Source organism: Geotrypetes seraphini, chromosome 1 (assembly GCF_902459505.1).
Source record: "Geotrypetes seraphini chromosome 1, aGeoSer1.1, whole genome shotgun sequence".
In the NCBI taxonomy this organism is placed as follows: Eukaryota; Metazoa; Chordata; class Amphibia; order Gymnophiona; family Dermophiidae; genus Geotrypetes; species Geotrypetes seraphini.
In genome coordinates this window covers 374,872,513-374,899,985 of record NC_047084.1, presented here as the reverse complement: position 1 = coordinate 374,899,985, position 27,473 = coordinate 374,872,513, and the positions used below count along the sequence as shown (strand labels likewise).

The following is a 27,473-nucleotide window of genomic DNA, read 5'->3' as shown; positions in this document are numbered from 1 at the left end:
GTCACCCATACGTTAAGAATATGCTGCCTGCTTGTCCTGGGATAATAAAATGCATCTACTTTGTCCATATACCCCACAAGCAGCAGCTTTACCAAATACCCCCCTTGGGGATTCCACTAATGGACTATCCCATAATAAACCTAGATATAATAGGATGGCAGACCAGAATGACTTAAGAGGACATTGTCACAATGCATGAGCTTTATCACATTTAATACAATTGGGAGAATTAACTAATCCCGCATGGAATGCTTGCACTTGTGAGAAATATGCCCTATGTACATTTCCTCCAAACATAGCCCTTAATTTTAGGCAAATTGATGGATAGCTTGACTAAAATCATGAAGTGATATTTTAATCCCTAACTCACACCATTTCTGTAGAATGCTATCATATGTTCTATTTGGAATTAAACTCCACCACCACTTATGTAACAAAGATACAGAGATTGGGACATCCTTACATCGATTTAAATAAATAAAAACCAAGAAGCCTTTCACGAACACCACAAGAAAGACCCAATTTGACTAACATAATGTTCTAATTGCATATATCCATATGACGACCCTGGTCCACTTCCTCCTTTTAATGAAAGCTCTGGAAACCTCTTTATCTTCCCCGTCTCATCCATAATCTGTGCAATAAAATGAACCCCCTTATTTTCCCCAAGATCTAAAAATCACATTAGTCATTCCCAGATTAAAATCACCATTTCCTTGATTAGGTAAAAAAATGTTACACTCTGATGGTTTAATTGGTTTAAAAAAAAAAAACCCAACAACTAATAGAGAATCATTAGGAGGAGGTTTTTGAGCCAATGAGGTAGCTCACTATTACAGCCTGCTTGAAAGCTAATGAGCAGTGGAAGGCTGGAGTCTGAGAGACTTTCCTCCTTCCTTTACGATACTCTGAGCTGAATGAAGATTATAGTAAAAATTAAACTGATTTTTAACTCCTTTTGAGTAGGGAACAAGCGAGTATATCCCCTAGGTCAGGGGTGGGCAACTCCAGTCCTCGAGGGCTGGAATCCAGTCAGGCTTTCAGGATTTCCCCAATGAATATGCATGAGATCTATTTGCATGCACTGCTTTCAATGCATATTCATTGGGGAACTCGATGGTTCCACATGAACGGCTACTTCAGAAAATTGCGAGCCATGGAATAGAGGGTGAAATACTTCCACGGATTGAAAACTGGCTGGAACATAGGAAACAGAGTGGGGGTAAGTGGACAATACTCAGACTGGAAGAGTGTTACTAGCGGGATGCCACAGGGCTCAGTGCTTGGACCCATGCTCTTCAACATCTTTATAAATGATCTGGACATTGGTACGACGAGCGAGGTGATTAAGTTTGCGGACGATACAAAGTTATTAAGAGTAGTGAAGACACAGGGAGGATTGCGAAGATTTACAAAGTGACATAATCAAGCTCGAGAAATGGGCAGCGACATGGCAAATAAGGTTCAATGTGGATAAGTGCAAAGTGATGCATGTCAGTAACAAAAATCTCATGCATGAATACAGGATGTCCGGGGCGGTATGTGGAGAGACCTCCCAGGAAAGAGACTTGGGAGTTCTGATCGACAAGTCAATGAAGCCATCTGCACAATGTGCTGTGGCGGCAAAAAGGGCAAACAGAATGCTAGGAATGATAAAGAAGGGGGTATCATGATCAGATCGGAGAAGGTTATCATACTGTTGTCCTGGGCCATGATGTGTCCTCACCTGGAGTACTGCGTCGCCGCACATGAAGAAAGACACGGTACTACTCAAAAGGGTCCAGAGAAGAGCAACTAAAATGGTTAAGGGGGCTGGAGGAGTTGCCGTACAGTGAGAGATTAGAGAAACTGGGCCTATTATCCCTTGAAAAGAGGAGACAGAGGAGACATGATCGAAACATTTAAAATACTGAAGGAAATAGACTTAGTAGATAGACACTGTTCACTCTCCAAGGTAGGGAGAACAAGAGGGCACTCTCTAAAGTTGAAAGGGGATAGATTCTGTACAAACGGAAGGAAGTTCTTCACACAGAGAATGGTGGAGAGTTGGAACGCTCTTCTGGAGTTTCAAGACTAAGCTGGACAAGCTGGACAAGTTCCTGCTAAACTGGGATGTACACAGGTGAGGCTGGACTCATTTTAGAGTCTTTGACCTGGGGGCCGCTGCGTGAGCGGACTGCTGGGCACAATGGACCAGTGGTCTGACCCAGCAGCGGCAATTCTTATGTTCTTAAATATTTTATAACCAAAAGAGCAACATTGTTGGTCATCTTTAGGACTGAAATAGAAAAACAAGCCATTCTTAAACTATATTTTATAAATAAAAATGCCTTGTTCTGTGGCCAACAGATAAATATCTTTCCAGATGTCAATAAACAGATACAATACAGGAGAAAACAGTTCCTACAACTCAAGACTTGGCTATGGGAGTTTATTTTTTCTTAAGTTCCCATGTAAGTGTTTAGTGACATCAGAATACTAGATATTTTTGTTGATCCAGTTCATTTGGAAATTTTTCTGCAAGATAAACCTGAAGTAGGCATATTACCTGTAACTAATGCAGAGGTTGAGATCAAATGAATATAGAATGTTCATTTGCCTGACTTAGATTTTGGTATATTGTTTGTTTTTCTTTTTCTTTGATTTCTTGGTGACTCCTACAGGACAATCAGCTCCCATAATAATGTGGACTTGATAAGATCATCTTTTTAGTTTGATGTACTTTTCGTGAAATCATTTATTGCCTGAAGTTATGTTGTAACCAATAAATTTATAAAAAAAAGAATGGATAAGTGGAATAACAAATTTTAATAGAACTTGGAAGCTTCCCTATAAAAGGAAAAGCATAAAGTAGCTAGAACTCTTCAGCTTGGAGAAGAGACAGCTCAGGGGTGATGATACAGGTCTATAAAATACGGAGTGGAGTGAAAAGGGTAGATGTGAATTGCTTGTTTACTCTTAAAAAAACAAACCCCCCCCAAAAAAAAAACAAAATACCAAACCCAGGACTAGGTGGCATGCAAGGAAGCTACTAAGCAGATTTAAAACAGACTAGAGAATATATTTCTTCACACAATATATAATTAAACTCTTGAATTTGTGTCTGGGGAATGTGGTGAAACCAGTTAGCTTAGAAGGTTTAAAAAAAAAAAAAAAAAGTTTGATAATTTCCCTTAATAGAAGTCCATAGATTATTATTGAGATGGCCTTTGTAAATCCACAGCTTATTCCTATGATAAGCAGCATAAAATCTGTTTTACTACTTGATATCTGGGTTGGCCACTGCTGGAAACAGGATGCTGGGCTTGATGGACCTTTAGTGTATCCCAGTTTGGACACTCATTCTTATGTTCTTATACCCTTTCTGGACAATTTCAACTTGAGTTTAGCACCCCCGTAAATATGTAACGTCTGTTTCTAAAAAAGCTGGGCTCCTAAATTTTCAACCAAAGTCTAACTTGGACGTGAGAACTAGAAAATGACATAGGAACAAGTTTTCCCAGTCTCCGCAAGTTGCTACTTGTCTTTATTCCTGCACCACCCCTCTAAGCTCTGCCTTACTGCACAAATCATGAACGCTTATGATTTTAAAGTGTTTGAGGCTTGTGCAGATGAGGACAGTTTGCAGGAATAGGGCAGGGACAGGAAAAACTGGGTGGGACGGGAAAATGAGTTTCTGCAGGAATGGGGAAAAATGTCTCCTGGTGTCATTCTCTAGTGAGAGCTCACATACTGGAAATAGCCAACAAAATTTAACTTTTGCTGTACAAATCTTATATGTGGGACATACAAAATTCTTAATGCTGCTGGGTAGAAACATTATGGACACTATCTTTCCTACCAAAATAGCTTATTTCGACAAAAATTTTTATCCATTACTTACCAGATCAACATCCTTTTCTCCAAATTTTTGGCTAGTTAATTCTTTGTACATTATATTATCTTTGTATTTCCTCAAAGCATAATCTTGTTAACTGCATTGAACTAAGGGTTATGCGGTCTAGAAATTCATTATGTTATGTTATATGTTATGGGTAACTAATGTGAGTTTTGATTACTAGAATTCTCCATGGAACAGTCCAGGCCTTCTCTCCATCCCAAAACCATGTCTGCTCAATTAGCACTAGTGAAGTGTGCCTCATTTACCCATTATTGACATCGCTATTAGACATTTTGCATTTAGGGATGGATCAACAGGTAACTTTCCGCTTGATATCCTTGGATATATCAGGAGCCTTTGATTCTGTAGATCTTCAGAAATTGTTGCAGAGATTGAAAGATCTTGGAGTGGGTGGTACTGTCTTTAAATAGTTAAATTCATATTTGATAGACCATACTTTTCAAGTAAGGAATGGGACTAAGATTGAGTAATTTTCAGGTGAGGAGTGGAGTTCAAGGTTTGGCGCTTTCCGCGCTACTATTTAATATCTATATGGCCACCATTGGTCAGTTGTTTCAATCTTTAGGAATCAAATACCATATATGTGGATATCATTTTTTTTTCTTTCCTCTGTGTGTATGGGGGGGATGGGTTAGAAAAGTTGCTGAGTAATTATACGAGTGAAATTACTGGATAGATGGAGAAGCAGGGTTTAAGATTGAATGTAGACAAGACTGAGGTAATGTTTGTGGGGAAACCAGACCACGTTAATTGGCCAAAAACTTAAAAGTAATGGATGAGGTACTATTGGTAAGAGTCCATGACAGTCCTGGGAGTAACATTGGACTCGGGGCTTACTATGAATTATCAAGTTGTGAAAACAATGCAAATATGTTTTGCACAGATACACTTACTATATACTGTGTGAAACCGGTGACGGGACAAAAGTGTGCGATAAACGCGCGCCGACAATTCAGCGCAAGACTTCAGCATGCCGCAGGAAAACCTTCTTTTAAAGGGCTCTGACAAGGGGTGTGGGCGAACCCCCCCCCCCCACTCTACTTATTAGGGATCGCGCTACCTTGCGCTGCTGTGTTGGGAAAAAGTTAAGTTTCCAGTATAATGTGGGGTTACAACACATTATACTGGACAGGCACAGCTGCAGAGAGATTCCTCTCCCTTCCCCCTCTTCAGAGCATGGAGGGGCAAATTAGAGGGGGTTAAAACAGAGCAGCTGAGAGAGAGTTAAGAGGAGGAGCCGAGGAGGCTTCAGGGTGAGCTCGGTGGAGAACACTCTTCTCCTCAACTGAATGCTAATGAGCTGAACCAAGACTGGGACATGGTGGATGTCTCAGGAGTGCTTGAGGCTGGAACGGAGAGACAGTTGCCCAGCTGTGAACCAATGGATATTGGTGTGTCTCCTATGCCTAGGGAATGCCTAGAGGCAATGGACACAGCCTGAACAAAGGTGGAAAATGAATGACTTCTTGGGTTTTTTTCTCACCAGTTATTTTTTGCTGTGTGTTCTGCTTAATGGTTTGAATGAAAGTGTTTGTATGCCAAACGCTGGGGGAGAATAGAAAAGCTATCTTCAAAAGCACTGATAATTGAACTGTGAAATTCCACTGCAGCACGGATCATTTGTTTGTTTCCTCTCAGCTCAGCTGGGGAGTAATTAAGGGAGATAACATTTCTCTGAAATGTCCAGCACAGGGGAGCTTCTTTAAGGAGAGTTCCTTTTCTGCAGTCACTCCGTGGCAGGGCTGCAAAGTTAACTGTGTTCTTTTGACCTGTTTGTTTTTTTTTTTCCTGCTTTTGTAAAAGCTTTATTTGACCTGGAGAAAGAACTGTGGTTAGTGCCATACTTGTCACACAATTGGCTGGTGAAGAGGACTATATTACAAAGATTAGAGTCCAGCCTTAAAGATTTATTGTGCATTTTATTTTTGTTTTGGACATTTAGAGTCAGACTGGTTTGCACAAAGCCAGAGTGGTTAACTTAACCCAAAGTTTATGTTTCTTTCAAATCTATGTGAGAATTATTACAGAGCAATTGTACAGAACAATCCAGAGCCATAGGAATAAACTCAATTTGATTATTCGGCTATCCTGGATTATGAGGTGCGAGAGTTTCTTTTCCCTTGCCTGTTTTCTTTTGGTAAGGTCAGGTAATCTGATATTATACCTTAGGCCTAAGAAGGCCTGAAGGGTACCCTGGTTAAAAGGGTACACGTATGGACAGGGACAATCACAGTGTTTTAGCTCGCTGCCGTGAACAGGAGCTGGGTAGGTGTGACAGTATAGGGGGATTGTTTATAAAGGGGGGGAAATGGATGTGTATTAGTATTAATGATATAAGTTGGATGAGGTTTATTTTAGGGTTTTTTTTGTTGGTTCCTATGAAAAAGGTATATCTTTTAAAATATATTCACTCAATGTCAATGGGCTCAATCACCCCATAAAAAGGAAAAACACACATTATCTTTTCTGAAACGGCAAAATGCGGATATATATTTTATTCAAGAGACCCACTTGTTGGCAAGAGTCAAAAAAATTAGAGGGAGATTGGGTTAAAAATTGTTTGCCCCAGCTATAGGAAAAAAAGCTGGAGTAGCTATCTTGATACATAAAAAAATGTTTAGCGACATTTGATATGATATCTATGGATCCGTTGGGAAGATGGATTCAAGTAGAAATGATCACAGGGAAAGATACCTTGATGCTGATTAACATATGCCCCTAATTCGAATCAAATGGAATTCTTTAATAAGCTCCAAAAATTGGTACTATCATCAAACTCCAATTTAATATTGGCAGGGGGACTTTAATGTGGTTATGGATCCGATATTAGATAAAAACCTAGTAAATTTTAAAATCTTTAGGTTTGGATAATTTGGCAAAATCTTGTGGAAAAGGACTTGGGTGTGCTTGTGGATACAACAATGAAATCAACGGCACAATGTGCAGCAGCCTCAAAGAAAGCAAATAGAATGTTGGGTATTATTAAGAAGGGTATCACAACCAGGACGAAGGAAGTCATCATGCCGCTGTATCAGGCGATGGTGCGCCCGCACCTGGAGTACTGTGTCCAGTATTGGTCGCTGTACCTCAAGAAGGACATGGCGATGCTTGAGAGGGTCCAGAGAAGAGCGACGAAAATGATAAAAGGTATGGAAAACCTTCCATACGAAGACAGGTTAGAAAGGCTGGGGCTCTTCTCCCTGGAAAAGCGGAGACTCAGAGGAGACATGATAGTGACTTTCAAGATCATGAAAGGCATCGAGAAGGTAGACAGGGACAGATTCTTCAGACTATTGGGGACCACAAGTACAAGGGGGCACTCTGAGAAGCTGAAAGGGGACAGGTTTAGAACCAATGCTAGGAAATTCTTTTTCACTCAGAGGGTGGTGGACACCTGGAACGTGCTGCCGGAGGTTGTGATAGGACAGAGTACACTACGGGGTTTTAAAGAAAAATTGGATAAATTCCTGAAAGATAGGGGGATTGAGGGATACAGATAGAGGTAGTATAGATAGAGACCAAGGGGGATTTAAGGGTTCAGACAAAGATCACCGTACAGGTCATGGGCCTGATGGGCCACCACGGGTGCGGACTGCTGGGCGCGATGGACCTCTGGTCTGACCCAGCAGAGGCAACTTCTTATGTTCTTATGGAGGATTCTTCATTTCTATGATTGGGAATTTTAATTTTGCTCTCATGTACATACATCATTTTCAAGAATTGATTATATATTTGTATCAGATAAATTAGTTCAGCAGGTATCAAGGGAATCCATAGATCTGATTATTTTATCGAATCATTGAGGTGTTTGGATTGAATGTAATCTAGATAGACATGTATGGAGATTCAATAATATATTGCTGGCAGACTAAATTCAAAGAGGAATTTCAGTTGAAAATAAAATTAATTTTTTCCAGATTAATACTTCAAAAGAAATATATATAGAAACATTATGGGATGCCTTTAAGGCTACCTTGAGAGGACATCATTTTGTATTCTTCATATATTAGAAAACAATTAAATAAAGAATTTCTTATCTTAGAACAAAATATTACTAAATTAGAGCTACAATTGAAGTCAAATTGGGATTCAAATATTTTTCAGGCCCTTTTAAAAACAAAAATTTAGGTATAATGAAATTTCTTCTCAGCTACCTAAGAAACAGTTGATGTCTCGTTTGGCTTTGTATTATGGAAACTCAAATAAGGCGGGAAGATTGCTGGCTAATTATATAAAAGCAAAAAATCAGAAAATTAATATTACATTAATTAGGGATGAAAAATGGAAATTCAAAATAAAATACTAAAACAGTTTTTGAAATTTTATACAAACTTGTATTCTTCTGAGCATTATACAACTAAAGAGAAAGAAGGGTTAGATTTCTTAAAATTGATTGAGGGCTCTAAAATTCCCGAGCATGAAAAAAAAAAAAATTAGAAGCACCCATTTCACAAAAAGAAATACAATCTGCATTGAAGTCCCTTAGAGTTGAATCTGCTCCAGGTGGTGATGGATATACGGTAGAATTTTATACATCATTTCGATAATTGTTACCTCATCTACTAAATTTATATCAAGATCAGCTGAAAAATGGTTATAACACAGGTACTATGGCAGAATCATTAACTATTGTTCTCCCAAAGCCAAATAAAGATCCCATATTGGTTTTTAATTACAGGCCAATCTCTTTGATTAATGTAGATGGGAAATTATTAGCTAAATTATTGGCTTTACGTTTGGCCAAAGCTCTCCCTTATATTATTGGCATTCATCAAACGGGATTTGTTGCTTAGACACTCTTCAAATAATACCAGATTGGCCTTTCATATGCTAAATTTGACAAAAGAATTGGAGGATCCAGCATTTTCTGTTTCATTAGATGCAGAAAAGGCTTTTGATCGAGTAGAATGGTCTTTCAAGTATCAGGCTATGTGTTGGTTTGGTATTGGTTCTGGATTTATACAAATGATTCAAACCTTGTATAGTTCCCCTTCTGCCACATTATACATAAATAATACTTTTTCTGAGCGATTTAGTTTGGAGAGAGGAGTTAGACAGGGGTGTCCGTTATCTCCTTTGCTATTTGATATTGTTCTGGAACCCTTGTTATTGGCTATTAAACAAGCGAGGGATATAAGTGGTATTCCTTATGCAGGTTAGGAATACAAAGTTTCGGCATATGCAGATGATATTTTGCTTCATTTGAGAAATCCTGAAACTACCATCCCAAATTTATTGAATCTGATTAATAGATTTGGAAAATTCTCTGGTTACAAAATAAACTGGAAGATGGTATTAAATATTTAGGTATTTTTTTTATTAAAAGTACATTGGAGGAAACGATGAAAATAAATGAAAAAACTCTATTAAAGGTCACAGAGATGTGTGATCAATGGAACCCTTTGCACTTGTCTTGGTGGGGGAGAGTTCAATTGGTCAAAATGATGATGCTGCTGGTAATTTGTTATCAAATGGATATGTTACCAGTTTATTTTCAAGGGTCCTTTTACAAAACTTTTACTTATTTTGACAAAATTTATTTTGCTAGGGAAAAAAAAAAAGCAAGAATTGCTTTAATATCTGTACAAAAACCAATTGCGGAGGGTGGGGTAAATTTTCCCAATTTTTAAAGGTATCATCAAGCCTATATAATGCATCAAGTTATGTATTGGATCCTCCCTGAGCTCTTGGAACATCAGCCGGACTGGTTATATCTTGAGTGGAAAATCATGTCCCTGATGACTGTCTCATTTTAAGTATTAAAATATCTAGTTATGCTAAAGATAACGTAATTTTATTGGACATGTGGAAAACAATTAAATTTATTGACAAACTTACAGATGTTCCTATAATGAAATCTACTTTGCAGTCCTTATGGTTAAACTCCAAGATTCAAATAGGCGGTGCTGGGATTGCTTGGAAGAATTGGATGCAGGCAGGTATTCTGACATTAGATGTTATATCTACCGTAATATAAATCTGCTTGATTTTTCACAGCTGCTACGTTCATTTGGAATTTTAAAATCTCAACAATATAGGTGGTTGCAGTTGAAGCAGGCTATTCAGAGTGGGTTCCCTGAATGGAATAAATTTAACTTAATTTAGCCTGCAGATCGTTTGCTACCAACTGATCTAGTAGGACATCAAGCTGCCCAGTGGTACAAATTGATTTTTGGATTTTTGAATAAAAAACCAAAAAATAGTCTTAGAGACATCTGGAGCATCGAGATAACAGTATATTTCTGTATCTCGTTGGCCACGAATTTGGACTTGAAGGTTGAAATGTACAGCGTCACCATCTATGAGACAAACATGCTTATTTTTGTTACATAGGATTTTCTGGACCCCAGTTCGATTAAATAAAATTGATATTTCTAAGTCTAATAGATGCTGGTATTGTCATATTGGTATAGGGACTTTGAATCATCTGATATTTTTGTCCGTTTATATTTTGGAAGTCAATCTGGGGACAAATAAATTTAGTTTTGCATTCAAATGTTCCATTATCATATAAGGCTATAATTTGTGGAATAATATTACATGTAAAACCCAGTTTAGATAAATATAAGAGTCGTCTATTCATGATCATGAGTAATTGGAAAAACCATGACAGAATAGGCTACACTTTTTGGTGGGTGAATGTGTGCACTATGTACAGATATGAAAGAATTCATGCAGAATGTAGGGAAGTTAGTGGTGTATTCAATATAATTTGGAGCCCATTGACTAAATTTATGAAATATTTATTTTGTCTTTCCTTTTGTTCATTTACCTTTACACATCTATGGAGGGAGGGGGAAGGAAGGGAACGGATTAAATATTGATGGTGACATTTGGGTAGTTTTATTCCTCATTTATGTTATATATAGAAAACTGAAAATCTTGAATGATAAAATGTTATCTATATAGGAATTAGTGCAATGTATATCTACTGTCAGAATTTATATAGCACTGTTTTTAGATTAAAAATTAATAAATATTTTTTTAAAAATATGATGTCTCGTTATCAACCACAAAGATCCCTGCTGAAAACAAAGGCCAATCCTAAACATGTAGATACGAATGCCATGACTTACATGTGCAGGAGTCAAGCTATGGAATGGCCTTGTCGGCCAGATTTGAAAATGTGGAGAGGAATTTTTAGGAAAATGTTGAAGACAACTTATTTGTTGATGCATTTTTCTGAACTGATTTTATGCTAGACTGAATATGTCTGTTTTATTTTGAATAACCTTAACATTTTATGTATGTAACTCCTTGTAAACCGTTTTGGGTAAAACCAGTATAGAAATTTTAAAAAATTAATAAATAGTACTACCCTTCCTTCCTCTTTCCTACTAGGCAGAAGAACAGTTTCTCTTGTGCCTCTTCTGACTTCCATCTGATGAACACTTGGGGCTTTAGCCTCAGGACATTAGCCATGCACCCCCAAAATAGACAAACCAGCAACAGAACAAAAAAGTGCACAGGTTTGGAAATTGTTGCTCCAGCAGAGGAAAGGTGGGAGACTGGAATAGTTTGGTTGTGCGTCACAAAACAGTTGATAATTGCATAGTTAAGCTTACTCTAATTTTAGAAACAATCCAAAGATTGGAGTATGGTTTTGTATATATTCCTCTCAAATAAAAGGCTCATGTTTCAGCTGCATTTTAAAACATGTACTTTATACTAAAAGGCTATGTAGTCAATTTTTGAGCAAAGATTTATCTGTACAGTTCAGGTAATAACAATAAGTTAAGGTATTCTGGCATTTCTTTCCAATTTAAGAATAAGAACCAACTGAATTAGAAGTTTCTAAATAGTAAACTCAATTTAAGAATTTCAGATTTAATAGAATTCAAAAGCAAATGTACAGCATATATTTAATGCATCTATAATGTTCTCAAATAGTTAAATTTGTGAGTTTTGCAAAAAAAACAAAACAAAACAAAAACAACTCAGAATGGCCAGCTAAGGTCCAAGTCAGGAAGATGGTACTGTTGCAGAACCTTTGAATTGAATGTACGAGTCTAAAAATGTTTTCGCCTCTATGATAAGATTGTGGCTGCAAGCATACCACACCAAGAAAGTCTTACATTCAGTTTCATCGCTGCCATCTCTGCAGTCACTCTCTCCATCACAGCGCCAGAAGATTGGAATGCATTGATCTCTACTTTCACAGGACCTCTGTGCTTCACCACATTTAAGGGGATTGTGCTTACAATTCTGGATTGAAAAGAAAAAAGGTCAAATGAAAGACATTTCTAAAGGATCTGCGCCCCCCACCCCTACAGTTGTAGATCTAGCACCTTGTACTTCTGGTGCAACCCAAAAAATGTTCAAGGTTTATAAAATGTCCAGTCAGTCAGATTCAAATTGTGTACTTGAACTATCATAGATTGGGTTCTTTACAGAACTACCTTCTTATAGATACAAGACATCAAGATGGTTAATGTTGCACCTTTCACACATGCAGCAACCTACCAAAACTTCAGGATGAGGCAGATATGCCACACCAGAAGTGTTATGTCAACTAACACAATGCATAGAAATGGAGATTAGTTCTAGCTAGCTAAGCCAAAACATTGTCTAGAGCTTCATAGTTAGTTTTACCTGTATTTCCTTGCTAGTAGCCCATACTTTATACAAAGTCTGCTGCATTTTTGGCACCAACCATAGTGATATATGGGTTATTCTAGTTAGAGGAGAGGACTGGGTATGGAGCAGTCAACAATTAAGTTAGGCTGGCGATATACATATAACATTAAGGGAGCCCAGATGTTATGTCACCTTTGAGGCAAGAGTGGTTCAAAAGGACTAAAGAGCAGATGTCAACCCATGGAATCTGTTAGATGTCTGCTTCAGATGCAAGTGTGCCAGACGGCATACCAAAAAGGTGTTTACCCTTTTGCAAGCTTTCTAGGATTCAGGGGTATTTAGGATGGGGATTTTTATGAAGTACTTTTGTCCTCTGAAGGGACTGGTCAAAATAAGGTGTCAGTTTTGTATTTGGTATGCTGTAACTAACAATTGCTCTATCAAGACCTCTGGTATGTCACAATAAGTAAATGTATGATATGAAATTTTAGGATCTGGCTGGTTTGATAACGTGAAGTTCAGTGGATGGTAGAATACATGACAGCATGCTTTTTATGTATATGGTTACCCATCAGATCCAGTTTGCCATCTAATTTGAAGCATTTATAGTTTAAAATTTGACATACTGCTATAAACTATGAACAAAGTAGTTCAGATGTAAAAATCAAAAACTCCCATAAAAAAAATAGGAATACAGACCCATCCAAAGTACATTCAATTCTCTTTGGTACTTTATAAAGCAGGACATATGGAACTCAACTTAACCTATGTTTTATCAAGAAGGGAACAACCATATAAAGTAAAATAGTGAGCCTTTAAAAGGAAGTTAAATTGGCAGAGATGCTTCTTCCCAGTGTTTATGGCAGAGCATTCCACAACACTGGTGCTAAAAATAAAAAATAAATAAAAACGCATTTGTTCGCATGGACTAAGTGGATCCTAGCCATCGGTGCACCACCAGCTGCGATTTATTTTCTCAATGCAAAGATCAACTTGGAATATATGGAATAATTAAATAAATGTGGGGAGGGGGGGGGGAGCACTCTCCTGAAATGGGCTAGAGTTAAAACCAGGATCTTAAAATCCAAAACTGAACTGGCAACCAATTGCTCTGGTGAACTTTAGTTCCATAGAACAGCTGAGCAGCTTAAGGGCGAGTGACCAAACTGGTTTAAAATAAATGGCAACGAGTTCACCAACAAATCCACCAGGTGGCTTCAGGGATCTACTCTGGGACCAGTTCTGTGAACTATATATGAACAGAGGAATATATGAATAGTTTCTTTGCAGGAGCTAAAACCTACAAAGGAAGGTATCTTCACTTATGTAGAGCCAGCACTTAATTTTCTATTGAACCTTGGCTACCAAACATTTGGCCAGATTAAACTGTCAGTAACCTAATATGGCCTGCAAGATATTTGGAAGCTAAGATTCAAATCAATCTCCACAGCACACAAGAACCCAGGACAGCATTAATACTAGCGAGACCGATGTGAACCAAACTATGAAGAAGGTGGTAGCAAAGTCAGAGCAGGCAGTTACCAAAGGCATACTAGGGTGTATACATATAAATAGTATAAGGGTTGGAGATTGTCAAAGAGTTGCCTGGAACATCTGGAAGTAGGAAAGCAGTGGGAAAAACTGAAAGGAGCTATGTAAGGACAAACCACTTTCTGAGGAAAGGAAGGGCGTTTTGGTTTTCAAAAGTAATAATTGAGAAGGTAAGAAAAAAAGGAGCTTTCATAACTACAAAAGATTGAAGAAAAAAAGCCAAAATTACTGGAAAAAATAAGAGGCTAGTCAAGTAATCAGGAAAGCAAAGATGCTAATGGAAGAAAAAAAATTAGTACGGGGGGGAAGAGACAAGATTTAAATATATTAGTGATAGACGTGCAAAAGTGGTATTGCGAGACTCAAAAAGGTGAAGGGAAGAAATGTAGAAACTGTTAGACAAGGCTAAATTGCTCAACAAAATTTCTGTTCTATGTTCACAGCTGAAGTGCTTGGAGTGGGACTGTAGAAAACAAATAGCCAGGCCCTAAGGGCCAGATTCTGTATAGACACTGGTTTCTGCAGCTGCCTAAGCGGCCTGGATACCCACCCCCCTCCCCCAAGGCTCAGGACCCCCCACCCCTAACTACCTCCAACCCCCCTAATCTTTTAGTTGAATTTTTGGCCTGCCACTCTGAAATGGCAGGCCCTCCCCTTCTTGGTGCATTCTGGAATGCATCGGAGGGGCCTAAGGCTCTGATTCAGATGCTTAAGGCCTTTCCTAAAGGAAGGGCCTTAGGCACCTGGGCCAACTGGAGTTTTGGGCCATTTCCACTGATTTCCAGAATGCACTGGGAAGGCGGCCTAGACTCCAGTTGGCCCAGGTGCCTAAGGCCGCTCCCAGAATGCACCAGGAAGGGGAAGGCCCGCCAGAGGGTACGAGCATCCCTCTGGCCACACATTCAACTGAAAGGTAGCGGGTTTGGGGGTAGAGTTAGGGATGGGGGCATGAGCCTTGGGGGGTGGGGGAGGAAGGTTTAGCAAGTTGGCTTGAGTTCAGGGTAGCAAGCAAGAGGAAGTGGCATCCCTACTGTTCAGCTTACTTCACAGGTGGGGTTCTGTCAGGAGGGTGTGGGCATCCCACCTGCCAGCTGAGTTTGTGGGGGTGGGTTTTTGCTGTTCAGTTGATCACAGCAGAGATTTCCTTACCGTGATCAGCTCAGCAGCCACATCTATTTGAAATGTAGGCCAACATAGGATTAAGTTGAGGCGATATGCTCGGGAGTAATCTAAGCAAATACTACTTTATAGAAAGGGTGGTAGATGTGTGGCTGTCTGCCATTCTCATGTATTCAGGATTATCTTCCCACACATCAATACTATGGACATAAAGGTTAGAGCTACTGCCTCAGCAGCCTTAGGTTATGGGTTCAAACCCTGCACAAGTCACGTAATCCTCCACCGTCCCAGGTACACTGGATAGCTTGAGTGCCAGGACATATAGGAAAAATGCTTGAGTACCTGATTTGAGCTCCTTTGAGAGGATGGGCTAAAAAAATTGAAAAGCTAATTAAAGCAGGAGCATGATGGGAACCAGTGAAGACTCAAATATAGCAATAAGCAAAAAAAATGTGAGCTAGCTAGTCGCACCTGAGTTCCTATCATAGAAACTAACTCTACAATGCATGCCCAGAGATTTTTTTACCAAAGGAAACAAAAGGATCTCAGATAACCATACCTATGGCACCTCATTAGGGCTTGTTACTCTGTTCAATATACTGTTTGAAAGCCGCTAAGATTATTTGAAACAGCAAAATGTTAGTAGCAAATATGCTGTTTAGCAGTGATGATTTATGATTTTGACCTTTGATATTTTATTAATATAAGCTTAAAAGTTTTTGAAAATTTGATATGATAAATCTTTGTACATATTCTATACACAAGTCACAAAAAAGATAAAAGAAAAAGTTCTCTTAGGATCCGATAGATACCATCATCCAAAATTACCTTTTGGACACTACGTGCCATAGGTATGGATATCTGAGATCCTGTTTCCTTTGGTAAAATAATCTGTGGACAAGCATTGTTCACTGAGTTAATTTCTATGGTGAGAACCAATGAAGCCAAGGTTTAAAATCCATTCTGTTCCTTATTGTGGAAGGGTCATAACTAATGCCTCAGTTACCCTTAGACTGTAAAGCCTCTGGGGATAGGGAAATACCTGCTTTAGTAGAACGTAACTCACCTTGAGGTAGTATTGAAAAGGCCTGGGCCAAAGCCAAATTCCATCTCCACTTCCACTTAGTGTAATGAGTTTCTAGCCAGTGCATTATCCTCCTACCTCCAGCCCCCCCCCCCCACCAAAAAAAAAGCAGCTTCAAGTCTCTACCAGTTATATGGGGGAGCATATAATAGGTACCACATGGATGAGGTTTGGTTCTAGATTCTAATTCAGACTAGGGAGAACAGTTTCAGCTTCTTTATGCTTGCTGAACAGGTATGACAGCCAGGACACATTCTCAGTACTCAAAACTTGACACTAGAGCTCCTCAGAGCTGACTGCCCATGAGAAGATGTATGAGGCAGAACTTCTATTACTTAGATAAACAAAACAATAACAGCATAAAGTGGATGCTGCAGATGGGTCATTTGGCCTCTCTCAAGATATTTCATGTGCCTCTCCCATGATTTCTTGAATTCAGACAGCCACACATCTACATTTTCTATAAAGTAGTACTTCCTTAGATTACTCCTGAGCCTATCACCTCTTAACTTTATCCTATGCCTTGAGTTCCCTTTCACGTGAAAGACTCACCCTCATGTGTATTTATGCCACATAGGTATTTAAATGTTTCATCTCCTCCTTCTGCTCTCCTTTAAGTACACATGTTTTATATCTTTTGGATAGGTGCGATCTCCAAGCATATACAATAATCTAGATGCCTTATGCAGGAGTATTAATACCTCCTTTTTCTACTGGCCATTCTTCTCCCTATGCACCCAAGCATCCTTCTAGCTTTCACTGTCACCTTTTCAATCTGTTTGGCCACTTAGTATGCAATCTTATCACACCCAAGTCCCCTTCTTTCATGCACAAAAATTCACTCCTCCCCCAATTGTCAGGTTTTTGCAGCCCAAATACATGACCTTGCAGTTTTGCATTAAATCTTAGCTGCCAAGTTTCAGACCATCTTCATGCTTCCCTAGGTCCTTCCTGGTTATTCACATCAGGGATGTCTCCTCTATTACAGATTTAGGCATCATCACAATAGCAAATCTTACCACTACAACCCTTCAGCAATAATTGCTTACAAAAATATTAAAAACAGCCCTAGAACAGTACCTTGAGGCACAACACTGGTAACATTCTTTTCCTCAGAGATCTCCATTTACCACTACCCTCCATCTCTTCCACTCAACCAGTTCTTGACCTAGTCTGCCAACTTTGAGGCCCATACCAAGGGAACCGTTTATTAGGTGTATGTGGAACACTGTCAAAGGCTTTGCTAAATTCTAAATGCACACCTAGTGCATTCCTTCTATCCAATTCTCTGGTCATCCAGTCAAAAAAATTGATCAAGACAGTTGAAGGACAATTTAGATGAAGTAAACCAGGCCTCATTTATGGACAAATTATGCATGCATGCATACACCAATTCATTCAGCTCTATTTTGAAAAAACCCCACTACGTTAAAAAGTGGATATTTGGAAGTGTACATAGGTGCGAGTCACAAGCAGGGCTCTCTTATAACTTATAGAATTCTGCAGCAATAATTTTAACTTGTTTTTAAAATTTGATATACAGGGTTACCTTAGTATTCCATAATGAAACCTAGAAGCCCAGATTCTGTTGAAGACTAGGTTCCAACTATGGCCTCAGGGTGCCTAAATGAAGGTGCCAGGTTTAGAATTGCCCTTTAAAGTGACTAAGCAGTTTCCCATGGGAGTAAAGAATCTCCTTGAAGGACAGTCTCCATCTGATGTAATAGAATTACCAGACTTGACCTACATTGGCAGGATAGACTAGTCAACACCTTTTGGTCCACCCACTGATGTCTTAGACAAACTTCAAGTGTTTTCTAAGTGAGGCCAGACCCTGAGAAAAAAGAGAGGTTGAGAGGGTTTACATGTCCTACATGCAACTTACAAATATCCAGTTTTTCAAAACATGCTCAACCCTTTAGATTAACAGTGTCTGTACCATAATCATGAAGGTGTTAGATGGGGATGAACAGTCAACAGTCGGGTACTGGCTCAATGCTAAGCTATTTCACTCCTATGCCTCTGCATTTTGATTACACACATCTTGCACAAGATGTCCCAGAAGGACAAGTACAACTATAGTGCAGCAGTTCATGTAGATGTTAAGTACCTTTTCATCACTGCCATCTTTGCAGTCCTTTTCACCATCACACCACCATTCTTTCAGCGTGCACTCTCCGCTCTGACATATATGTTCCCCTTGGTGGCACTGGATAGGTTCCAAGACTACACAGTTCTCCTCATCAGAGTGGTCGTCACAGTCTTTTGTACCATCACAGTGCATAATTGCTGGGATGCACTGGCCATTGGTACATTGAAAACGGGATTTGTCACATTCTTCATGAACTGCAATGTCATACAAAGTAGCTTCTGTCAATCATGTCAATTAAATTGAATGCATACTGAACCTCAAACCCATCTTAACATCCCCATAGTAACTAAAGCTTATACAAGAAAACCATTACACCTATATATCTACTTATGGTTTTAAACCCCATCACTAAATACTGGGTAAAGTAGTATGGGTTGCTACATTTGCTTTTTAAAACCTAGGCACTATTAAGGAACTTATTTTCAGATTAGGAAGTACTAATCCAGGAATGTAACACCTTTTGAAGTAAAGAAAAATAAAAATACAAATCCATAGGTCCATCGCATAAGCATAAAGTTACACTACTTTTATTCCACAGGTCCTGTTTTATTCATCCCCTAGAGACTAATTGTGATGCTTTCCATGTTTCATATTTTATCATCTTTTGCACATACCTAAACTGAAGAAGGTACTGCCTTGAAAAGCTTAGCAAACATCTTATTTTTCCATGTTTCTGTTAAAGAAACAAATGGGAGGGAGGGAACATGCCAAGACTATCAGCTGATACTCCCCATAGACTTCATGGGAGCAAGTGGTGAATAGCATCTCTACACCTGGAAAATGCTCTTAAGTCAATATAGAAAATGCATTGCATAGTTTAAGCATTTTACACAGGTTAAACTAGTAGTATTAAGAATTCCCCCCTGTAGTTTAACAACCAGGATTTATTAGGGTAGATGACAAGTAGAAACAAGTTAAATCTTAAATACGATATCCAATACAAGTGTTTAATTTGCATGAGCAGCTCAATATGTTGCATTTTAACACTATAAGACAGACCCACCTGTGGTTTTAAACTTTCAGTAAGAGTGTCCTGCTCGTTTTGAAAGCACTATAAAATGCCAGTCACTCAGTGTGGCACCTGGAAACCTGGATAAGTTTCAAGCAACCTGAAATAGAACTCCAGAGTCTAGTACCTTGGGGGCCCTTAGATTGGAAGGGAAGACCAATAGTCAGATTTTTAGGATAAGTAAAAGGCTGTATAGAACAGGACTAATAGGTATGTAAATATCTCAATGCATATTTCTTAGGGATATCCTGTTTGTAGTCCTCAAACTGAATGTTACTGGTCTATTATAACCTTGTACATGTTGCCACACTGTTTGCCATTTCATTCAAATAATGGAGTGACATTATGAAGAGTGTACCAACAAATTGAGATATGAAATGGTATTTTATTTCTTCTAAAATCAACCGAGCAACTCACCACAGTTTTCCTCATCCGTTTCATCATTGCAGTCAGCGTGGCCATCGCACAGCCAGCTCCTGGGGACACAGTGGGTATTGGAGTCGCAATAAAGTGCGCACTCCTCTGATGGCTTCCTACAGTCCTGTTCATCTGAGCCATCGAAGCACTGCGCTAAACCATCACAGCGAAGCTCGTCTCCAATGCATTTCTTTCCATCTAGACAGGTGAACATACCTGAAGAGGCATAAAATTTACATCTAAAAGCGAGAAGGCTGGGAGGCCTACCCACAGTATATGTATAAGCATTAGACAGAAGCATTTTAAGCTCTTGATAAGGTTGAATAGAATGGCACCTGATTTTAGACAGGTGCTGCAGTTATGTGCCTTGGTGTTCGAGATTGGAAAAAAAATACAACTTGCGGTGCCTTTGTTGATTAAAGTGGTTAATATAAAGGCAGCTTTTTGTGTACTGCGAGGGTCAATTAATGTAAAGCAAGATTACCTTTGTAATTAAGGACACTAAGCTGTTTAGGCAACATGCTTCAAAGCATATTTGCAGTTCTGACCTTTCATACCGATTCTCTGACAAAGCAGTGGGTGAAAACAACCACAAACCCGCACCCAAAAAAATCCACATCAACACACGACAGAAAATCAATCCTACTACATTTTGGGAGAAGGTAGATCCAGCATTCGACGAAATCAACCCCAAAGAATTTGTAACTCACTGGCGTACCATTAGCGAAGCTACTTTGAACGAGCTAGCACCAATAAAAACAAAAAACAAAATCTGTAGACCTTCAGACAAATGGTTCGACGCTGAACTTCTCCATTTAAAAAGACAATGCAGACACCTCGAAAGAATATGGAAAAAAACAGAAACAAGACCAAACAAAAGTAACATGGAGAATCCAAATCAAACAATATAACATCAAACTAAAGGAAAAAAAGGAAAGCATACTATTCCAAACTAATAGGCACTGAAAACCCAGACTCAAAAATACTCTTCAATATTGTAAGAAAACTCACAGACACCAAACCTTTCCTAGCTACTCAAGGAAACCAATCTCCTTCAGCTCACCAATTAGCAGACTACTTCAAGCACAAAATCACCAATATCAGATCCACATTCAACAATTCATTAACCCTCCTCGATGAGATTATAACAACACCAACAATAGATGAAGCCTTAGTAGCCGACAGAACGTGGACTAACTTCCCCAAAATACAATGGAACGACATGACTCGACTATACAACAAATATAGTAAAACTTCTTGTGACCTAAACAGCTGCCCATCGTACCTGCTAACAACCGCATCCATCAAGTTCAAAGCTAACCTCATGAACTGGCTACAATCCACGCTCACAGATGGTCACTTCCCACCAGAACTAGGCGAGATTATTATCACCCCCATACCGAAAGATCCCAAAGCTCCAAACAATAATCCAGCCAACCACAGACCCATCGCTTCAATCCCATTATATATCAAACTACAAGAAGGTCTTGTAGCACAATACCTCACCAACTACTTAGAAGACCACAACATACTAGACCCATCACAATCAGGTTTCAGAAAAAACCACAGCACAGAGACACTACTTGTATCTCTAATGGATATAGCCCACCAACACCTCAGCAAAGGGAACAGGATACTACTTATCCAACTAGATCTTTCAGCAGCTTTCGACCTAGTGGATCACAACATACTACTCCAGATACTAGACGCCATAGGGATCACAGGTTTGGTACTCAACTGGTTCCAAGGCTTTCTAAAAACTAGAACTTATAAAGTAAAGACAAAAGACCACATATCTGACCCTTGGTCAAACCCCTGTGGAGTACCACAAGGATCTCCATTATCACCCATACTTTTCAACCTCTACGTATCCTCACTGGGCACCACTCTAGACTCCCTAAATATAGTCACATTCAGCTACGCAGACGACATAACAATCCTTCTCCCCTTCAATACCCAAGACCCCAACTCATCAGGACGACTGAAAATAACTCTGGAAACGGTAGAAACATGGATGACCAACCACAAACTGAAACTGAACACGGATAAAACCAAATTCCTGCTGCTAGAAAAAGACAAAGAACCTACCTTAACTGATCTGACGACAAATGCAATCACATACCCAATACAGCCAGCACTCAAAATCCTGGGAGTAACAATAGACAGGAGATGCACAATGCAGACTCATACTAACAAAACCATCCAAAAAGCCTTCTACACCATGCGCAACCTGCGAAAAATAAGAAAATTCTTTGACAAAATTCAATACAGGATCTTAGTCCAATCACTTGTACTAGGACTTGTAGACTACTGCAACAGCCTTTATCTACCCTGCCCCGCTTACATGACCAAACAATTACAGACAGTACAGAACACAGCACTCAGACTTATCTACTCGCTAGGAAAATACGATCACATCACTAATGCCTATCTCGACTCACACTGGCTACCGATACAAGCAAGAACTCAATTCAAACTATACTGTTTATTATTCAAAGCACTAAACGGAACAGCACCTCTCTACCTAAACAGCCGCCTAACCCGAAACCTCTCAACTAGAGTAAGGAGAACCCAGACTCCATTCACCTACCCCTCACTCAAAGGCACAAAACGCAAAAAGCTATATGACAACCTACTTGCTACACAGGCCGCGAAAACTGACCCCACCATATCCAAGCTGCTGACCACAACTACGGACTACAAAGCGTTTCGAAAAGATATAAAAACCATACTATTCAAAAAACACATCCCAATATTATAATCTACCATCATCTTCTCTCCCTTCATAACCTACTGCAACTCACAACCAACTGCAACTTCGTCCCCATAGGCAACATCTAATCTAGCTGCATCGGGCGTAAAGCCAATTCATATCTAGAAACACAGTCTCCCCAAATACCGAAAAATCAGATATAGCAACCTAGGAACAGACGATTTTTTGGTAACATAAGATTATGCGTTGTAATATTATGTAAAGTAACATAAGGTTATGCGTTGTAATATAACATAAGGTTATGCTTTGTAATATCATGTAATGTAAGTTATGCAATGTACTGGAATAATAAGGTAAAATAACATAAAATAACTCTACGTAAAGTCTTGTAAAGTTATGTAAGATAAATTATGTAAGATAAATTATGTAAACTTAATGCAAGTTATGCAAGCACAGTAAGGATAATGTAAAGTAACACAAAGTAACTCCACGTAAAGTTATGTAAAGTTATGTACGAAAAGTTAAGTAAAGTTAGGTTTGCAAAGTTTGTAAAGTTATACAAATAATTGTATTGTCATCGCCTGGAAATGTCCAGCCATCTTCTAATGTAATCCGCTTAGAACCGCAAGGCACAAGCGGAATAGAAATCACTAATGTAATGTAATGTAATGTAATGAAAAGGGCAGGTCAACATCAGCTTATAGCTGTTCCTTCAACCAAAACATAAGATGTTTTTATTAATTGATAAACTTCAAGTGTATATCTACAATTTTGTATAGCTGATGGAAGTATGGAGGTGGAGGGAGTCCTACGATTATAATATGGTTCAATTTGGCTGAACAGCTATCTAGCTGGTTTGTAAAGACATAACTATGAAGGAAGTAAAAACAGAGAGGAGGTGGCAAGACTAAGAAGCATCCATGAGAAAGAGGTACATCGAAGTGGTTCATGAGGCATCAAAAATTTCCAGCAGTGGGGAAGAAGCTGTGATGAGGGAAGGCAGCTGGACTCTGATTACAGAACACTGCAAGATTGATACTGCAACGCCCCCTGTCCTTGAACTGAAGAACTGGTATGCTGTCTTGGAAGCGGAGGAGATGAGAGCATCCCAAGGAGAGGAAGGACCAAAAATTACTGGATCCATGATCACTAGGAAATGTAAGGTAGTGACAGTTTGCGATTCCATTCTGAGGGGTACAGAAGCATCCATCTGCAGACAAGACATGATGTCACGAGAGGTATGCTGTCTACCTGGTGCCAAAATCCAAGATATTACAGAGAGCTTGCTGAGACTCATCAAGCCTGATTTCTACTATCTGACGCTGCTAATCCACATTGGCACTAACGATACTGCCAGGTACCCCTGTGAATGTGTCAAAAGTGACTTTGTGGCTCTGGGAGAGAAGGTGAAGCAGTCAGGTGCACAGGTGGTATTCTCATCCATCCTCCCTGTCGAGGGTAAAGGCCAGGGCAGAGCAGCTTGCATCCTGGAGTTGAATGCATGACTACGTGGATGGGGTTGAGAACTTTTGACTTCCTGGACCATGGGATGATTTTCCAAGGGCTGCTGAGCAGGGATGGTGTGAATCTATCAAAGAAGGGAAGAAATGTCTTTGCCGGCAGGCTGGCTAATCTACTGAAGAGGGCTTTAAATTAGAAGTGATGGGGCAGGGTGATCAAAGCTCCTGGGTGAGTATAAGCCTTCAGAGTAAGTAAATCACTGAATACTTCTACACAGATGGGAAAAAAGGAGTTGGATATAGTGACTAATGCTCGAATAATGGGAAACAAGATTCTGGATCTAGAAGCTGTGATGGCAGAAGAGAAGTTGGATATAGTGGCGATCATGGAGACGTGGTTCACGGAGAACCATGACTGGGATGTAATTATACTGGGCTATAATCTTTTCAGGAAAGACAGGGTAGAAAGAAAAGGATGGGGGGGGGAGTAGCTAGACAATCTATGGAACTTCAGGAAGGCCGTGAAAACTTTCCTCTTCACAAATCCAGCTCCTTAATGTCCAACACTACTCATGAGCTCCATGATGACCAATGCTAATCACAGGACCTAAAACTGCTGACCACCAATCATGTACTCACATTAAAACTTTAGTACAATTATGTTATGTTCTGTTAGTACAGTGAATGCTGTCCTAAATCTATACTATGCCATGTAATATCTTCTACAAATGCTACAAATTCTAAGCTATGTCTGCAAAAAATTTCTTTCAATAATTGTCCTTCTATACTGTGAATGTACCTTTGTAACCCATTCTGGGCTCCTTTGGGAGGACGGGCTAAATAAATAAAATAAATATGTTAAAGATCATATTAAAACCACACAATTGCAGGATCTGCAGGGCAAGGAAGAGGCACTGTGGATCAATTTGGAAAGAGGGAATGGTGAATATATTTACATTGATATGCAAGTCTCCTTGGTAGATAGAGATTTAATAGTAAACATTCAGAATAAATCTAAAAAAGGGAAGTCTTGCTAATAGGTGATTTTAACATGCTGGATATTGATTGGGGTATCCCTTTTGTGGGGTCTTCTAGAAGTAGGGAGATCCTGGATTCTCAGTAGTTAATGGAACCCATGCGAGATAGGGTCATACTGGAGTTGGTGCTTACAAACAGGGAAAGTGTTTCTGATGTTAGTGTGTGATCATCTGGCATCCAGTGATCACTGCATGGAATGGTTTAATATTAAGATGGGTAAGGTTCTAGACTAAGAAAACTAACTTTGTTCGGATGGGGGTTTACATCAAGGAATTGTTGTCTGGGTGGGAACGTCTGGAAGGAGTGGAAATGCGGTGGGCATAGAGCGACAAACCTTTTTGTGAGGCAAGTAAGTAAGAGGAAAAGGCCGCTTTGGTTCTCAAAAGTAGTAGCTGAGAAAGTTAGGAATTAGAGGTTAGTTTTCATAAACTACAAAAGATCACAGAAAGAGGAAGACAGGTAAAAATATCTGGAAAAGTTGAGAGGCTTGTTGTGTAGTCAGGAAAGCAAAGATGCAAATGGAAGAAAAATAGCTGACAGTAAAACAGGGAGACAAGACTTTAGATATTAGTGATAGGAAGAAGTGCAAAAGTGATCTTGCGAGACTCAAAGGTGAAGGGAGGAATATGTAGAAGCTGATAAAGAAAAGGCCGAATTGCTTAACAAATATTTCTGTTGTGTTCACGGCTAAAGCGCCAGGAGCAGGACCTCAGAAGACAAATGTGAACAGGGATGGAGGAGTAATAGACCTTGATGGATTTTCAGAGGGTTGTGTTAGTGAGGAACTAACTAAAATAAAGGTAGACAAAGCAATAAGGCCGGATGATGTACATCCGATGGTGCTGAAGGAACTTGGGGAAGTTCTGGAAGCTCCGCTGACTGACTTTTTCAATGAGTCTCTAGAATCAGGAGTGGTTCCGGAGGACTGGAGAAGGGCGGATGTGGTCCCTCTCTACAAAAGTGGAAGTAAGGAAGAAGTAGGGAATTACAGGCTTATAAGTCTGACATCTGTGGTAAGCAAATTAATGGAAACGCTTTTAAAACAGAGAATAGTCAAGCTTCTGAAAGTCTGTGGATTACAGGACTGAAGGCAACATGGATTCACTAGAGGTCAGACAAATCTGATCAATTTTTTCGACTGGGTGATCAGAGAATTGGATAGAGGATGCTTGCTAGATGATGTATTTAGACTGTAGCAAAGCCTTTGATAGCATTCCACATAGACGTCTGATAAATAAATTGAGTACCCTCGGGATGGGTCCCAAAGTGACAGGCTGGGTCAGGAACTGGTTGAGTGGAAGGTGACAGAGGGTAGTGATCAATGGAGATCGCTCTAAGGAAAGGGTGTTACCAGTGGTGTGCCTCAAGGTTCTGTTCTTGGGCCTGTTTTTAACATTTTTATAAATGATATTGCTGAAGGGTTGTCGGGTAAGATTTGCCTCTTTGCGGATGATACCAATCTGCAAGAATAGATACGCTGGATGGTGTGAACAACATGAAAGACCTGGTGAAGCTTGAAAAACGGTTTGAAATTTAGCAGCTAAAGTTTAATGCTAAGAAATGCAAGGTCATGCATTTGGGCTGTAAAAACCAGAGGGAATGGTACAATTTAGGGAGTGAAGAACTTATGTGCATGACGAAAGAGCAAAACTTGGGTGTGATTGTATGTGATGAAAAGGTGACAGCGAAAGCTAGAAGGATGCTAGGTTGCATAGTGAAAGGTATGGCCAGTAGGGAAAAGGAGGTATCGCCTCTGTATAAGATTTTGGCGAGACCTCATTTAGAATATTGTGTAAAATTCTGGAGGCCGCATCTTCAAAAATATATAAAAAGGATGGACTCGGTCCAGAGGAAGGCTACTAAAATGGTGTGTGGTCTTTGTGATAAGGCGTATGGGGAAAGACTTAAAGATTTCAATCTGTATACTTTGGAGGAAAGGCGGGAGAGGGGAAATATGAGTTGTTTAAATACCTCCATAATATAAATATGCACGAGTCGAGTCTTTCATTTGAAAGGAAACTCTGCAATGAGAGGGCATAGGATGAAGTTAAGGGGTGATAGGCTCCGGAGTAATCTGAGGAAATACTTTACAGTCTCCCGGAAAAGGTGGTGGAAACCGAGACTGTCTGAATTCAAGAGAGCCTGGGATAGGGACATGGGATCTCTCAGAGAGAAAGATAATGGTTACTGTGGATGGGCAGACTAGATGGGCCATTTGGCCTTTATCTGCCATCATGTTTCTAACCAGTTTAAGGTCTTTCCCCATTCCAGATTACTATAGAACACATGGTTAATACAATAAATGAAAATTTAAGAGAATTTTTCTGGGTACGACAATAAGTTTTCCTTACTGATTTTGTGAATTCCACACTTGGAACTTCCGGAACTTGGAGGCGAGGAGGATGGCAGTTTGAGTGCAGAGCTCCTCTCCCTGGACAATCTGCCTGCTTTT

At 39.4% G+C, this 27,473-nt stretch overlaps 1 protein-coding gene across 1 annotated transcript in view; it reads right to left on the bottom strand.

Moving 5' to 3' along the window:
* The window catches only part of LOC117346133 (low-density lipoprotein receptor-related protein 2-like), a 266,925-nt gene that overhangs the window by 98,361 nt on the left and 141,091 nt on the right, over nucleotides 1–27,473 (bottom strand). The window contains exons 18-20 of the mRNA XM_033915540.1: nucleotides 19,811–20,026; nucleotides 18,343–18,578; nucleotides 11,977–12,106 (exon numbers count right to left, since the gene is read on the bottom strand). Of these exons, the coding sequence (XP_033771431.1) occupies nucleotides 11,977–12,106; nucleotides 18,343–18,578; nucleotides 19,811–20,026 (582 nt within the window). The remainder of the gene's footprint in view (nucleotides 1–11,976; nucleotides 12,107–18,342; nucleotides 18,579–19,810; nucleotides 20,027–27,473) is intronic.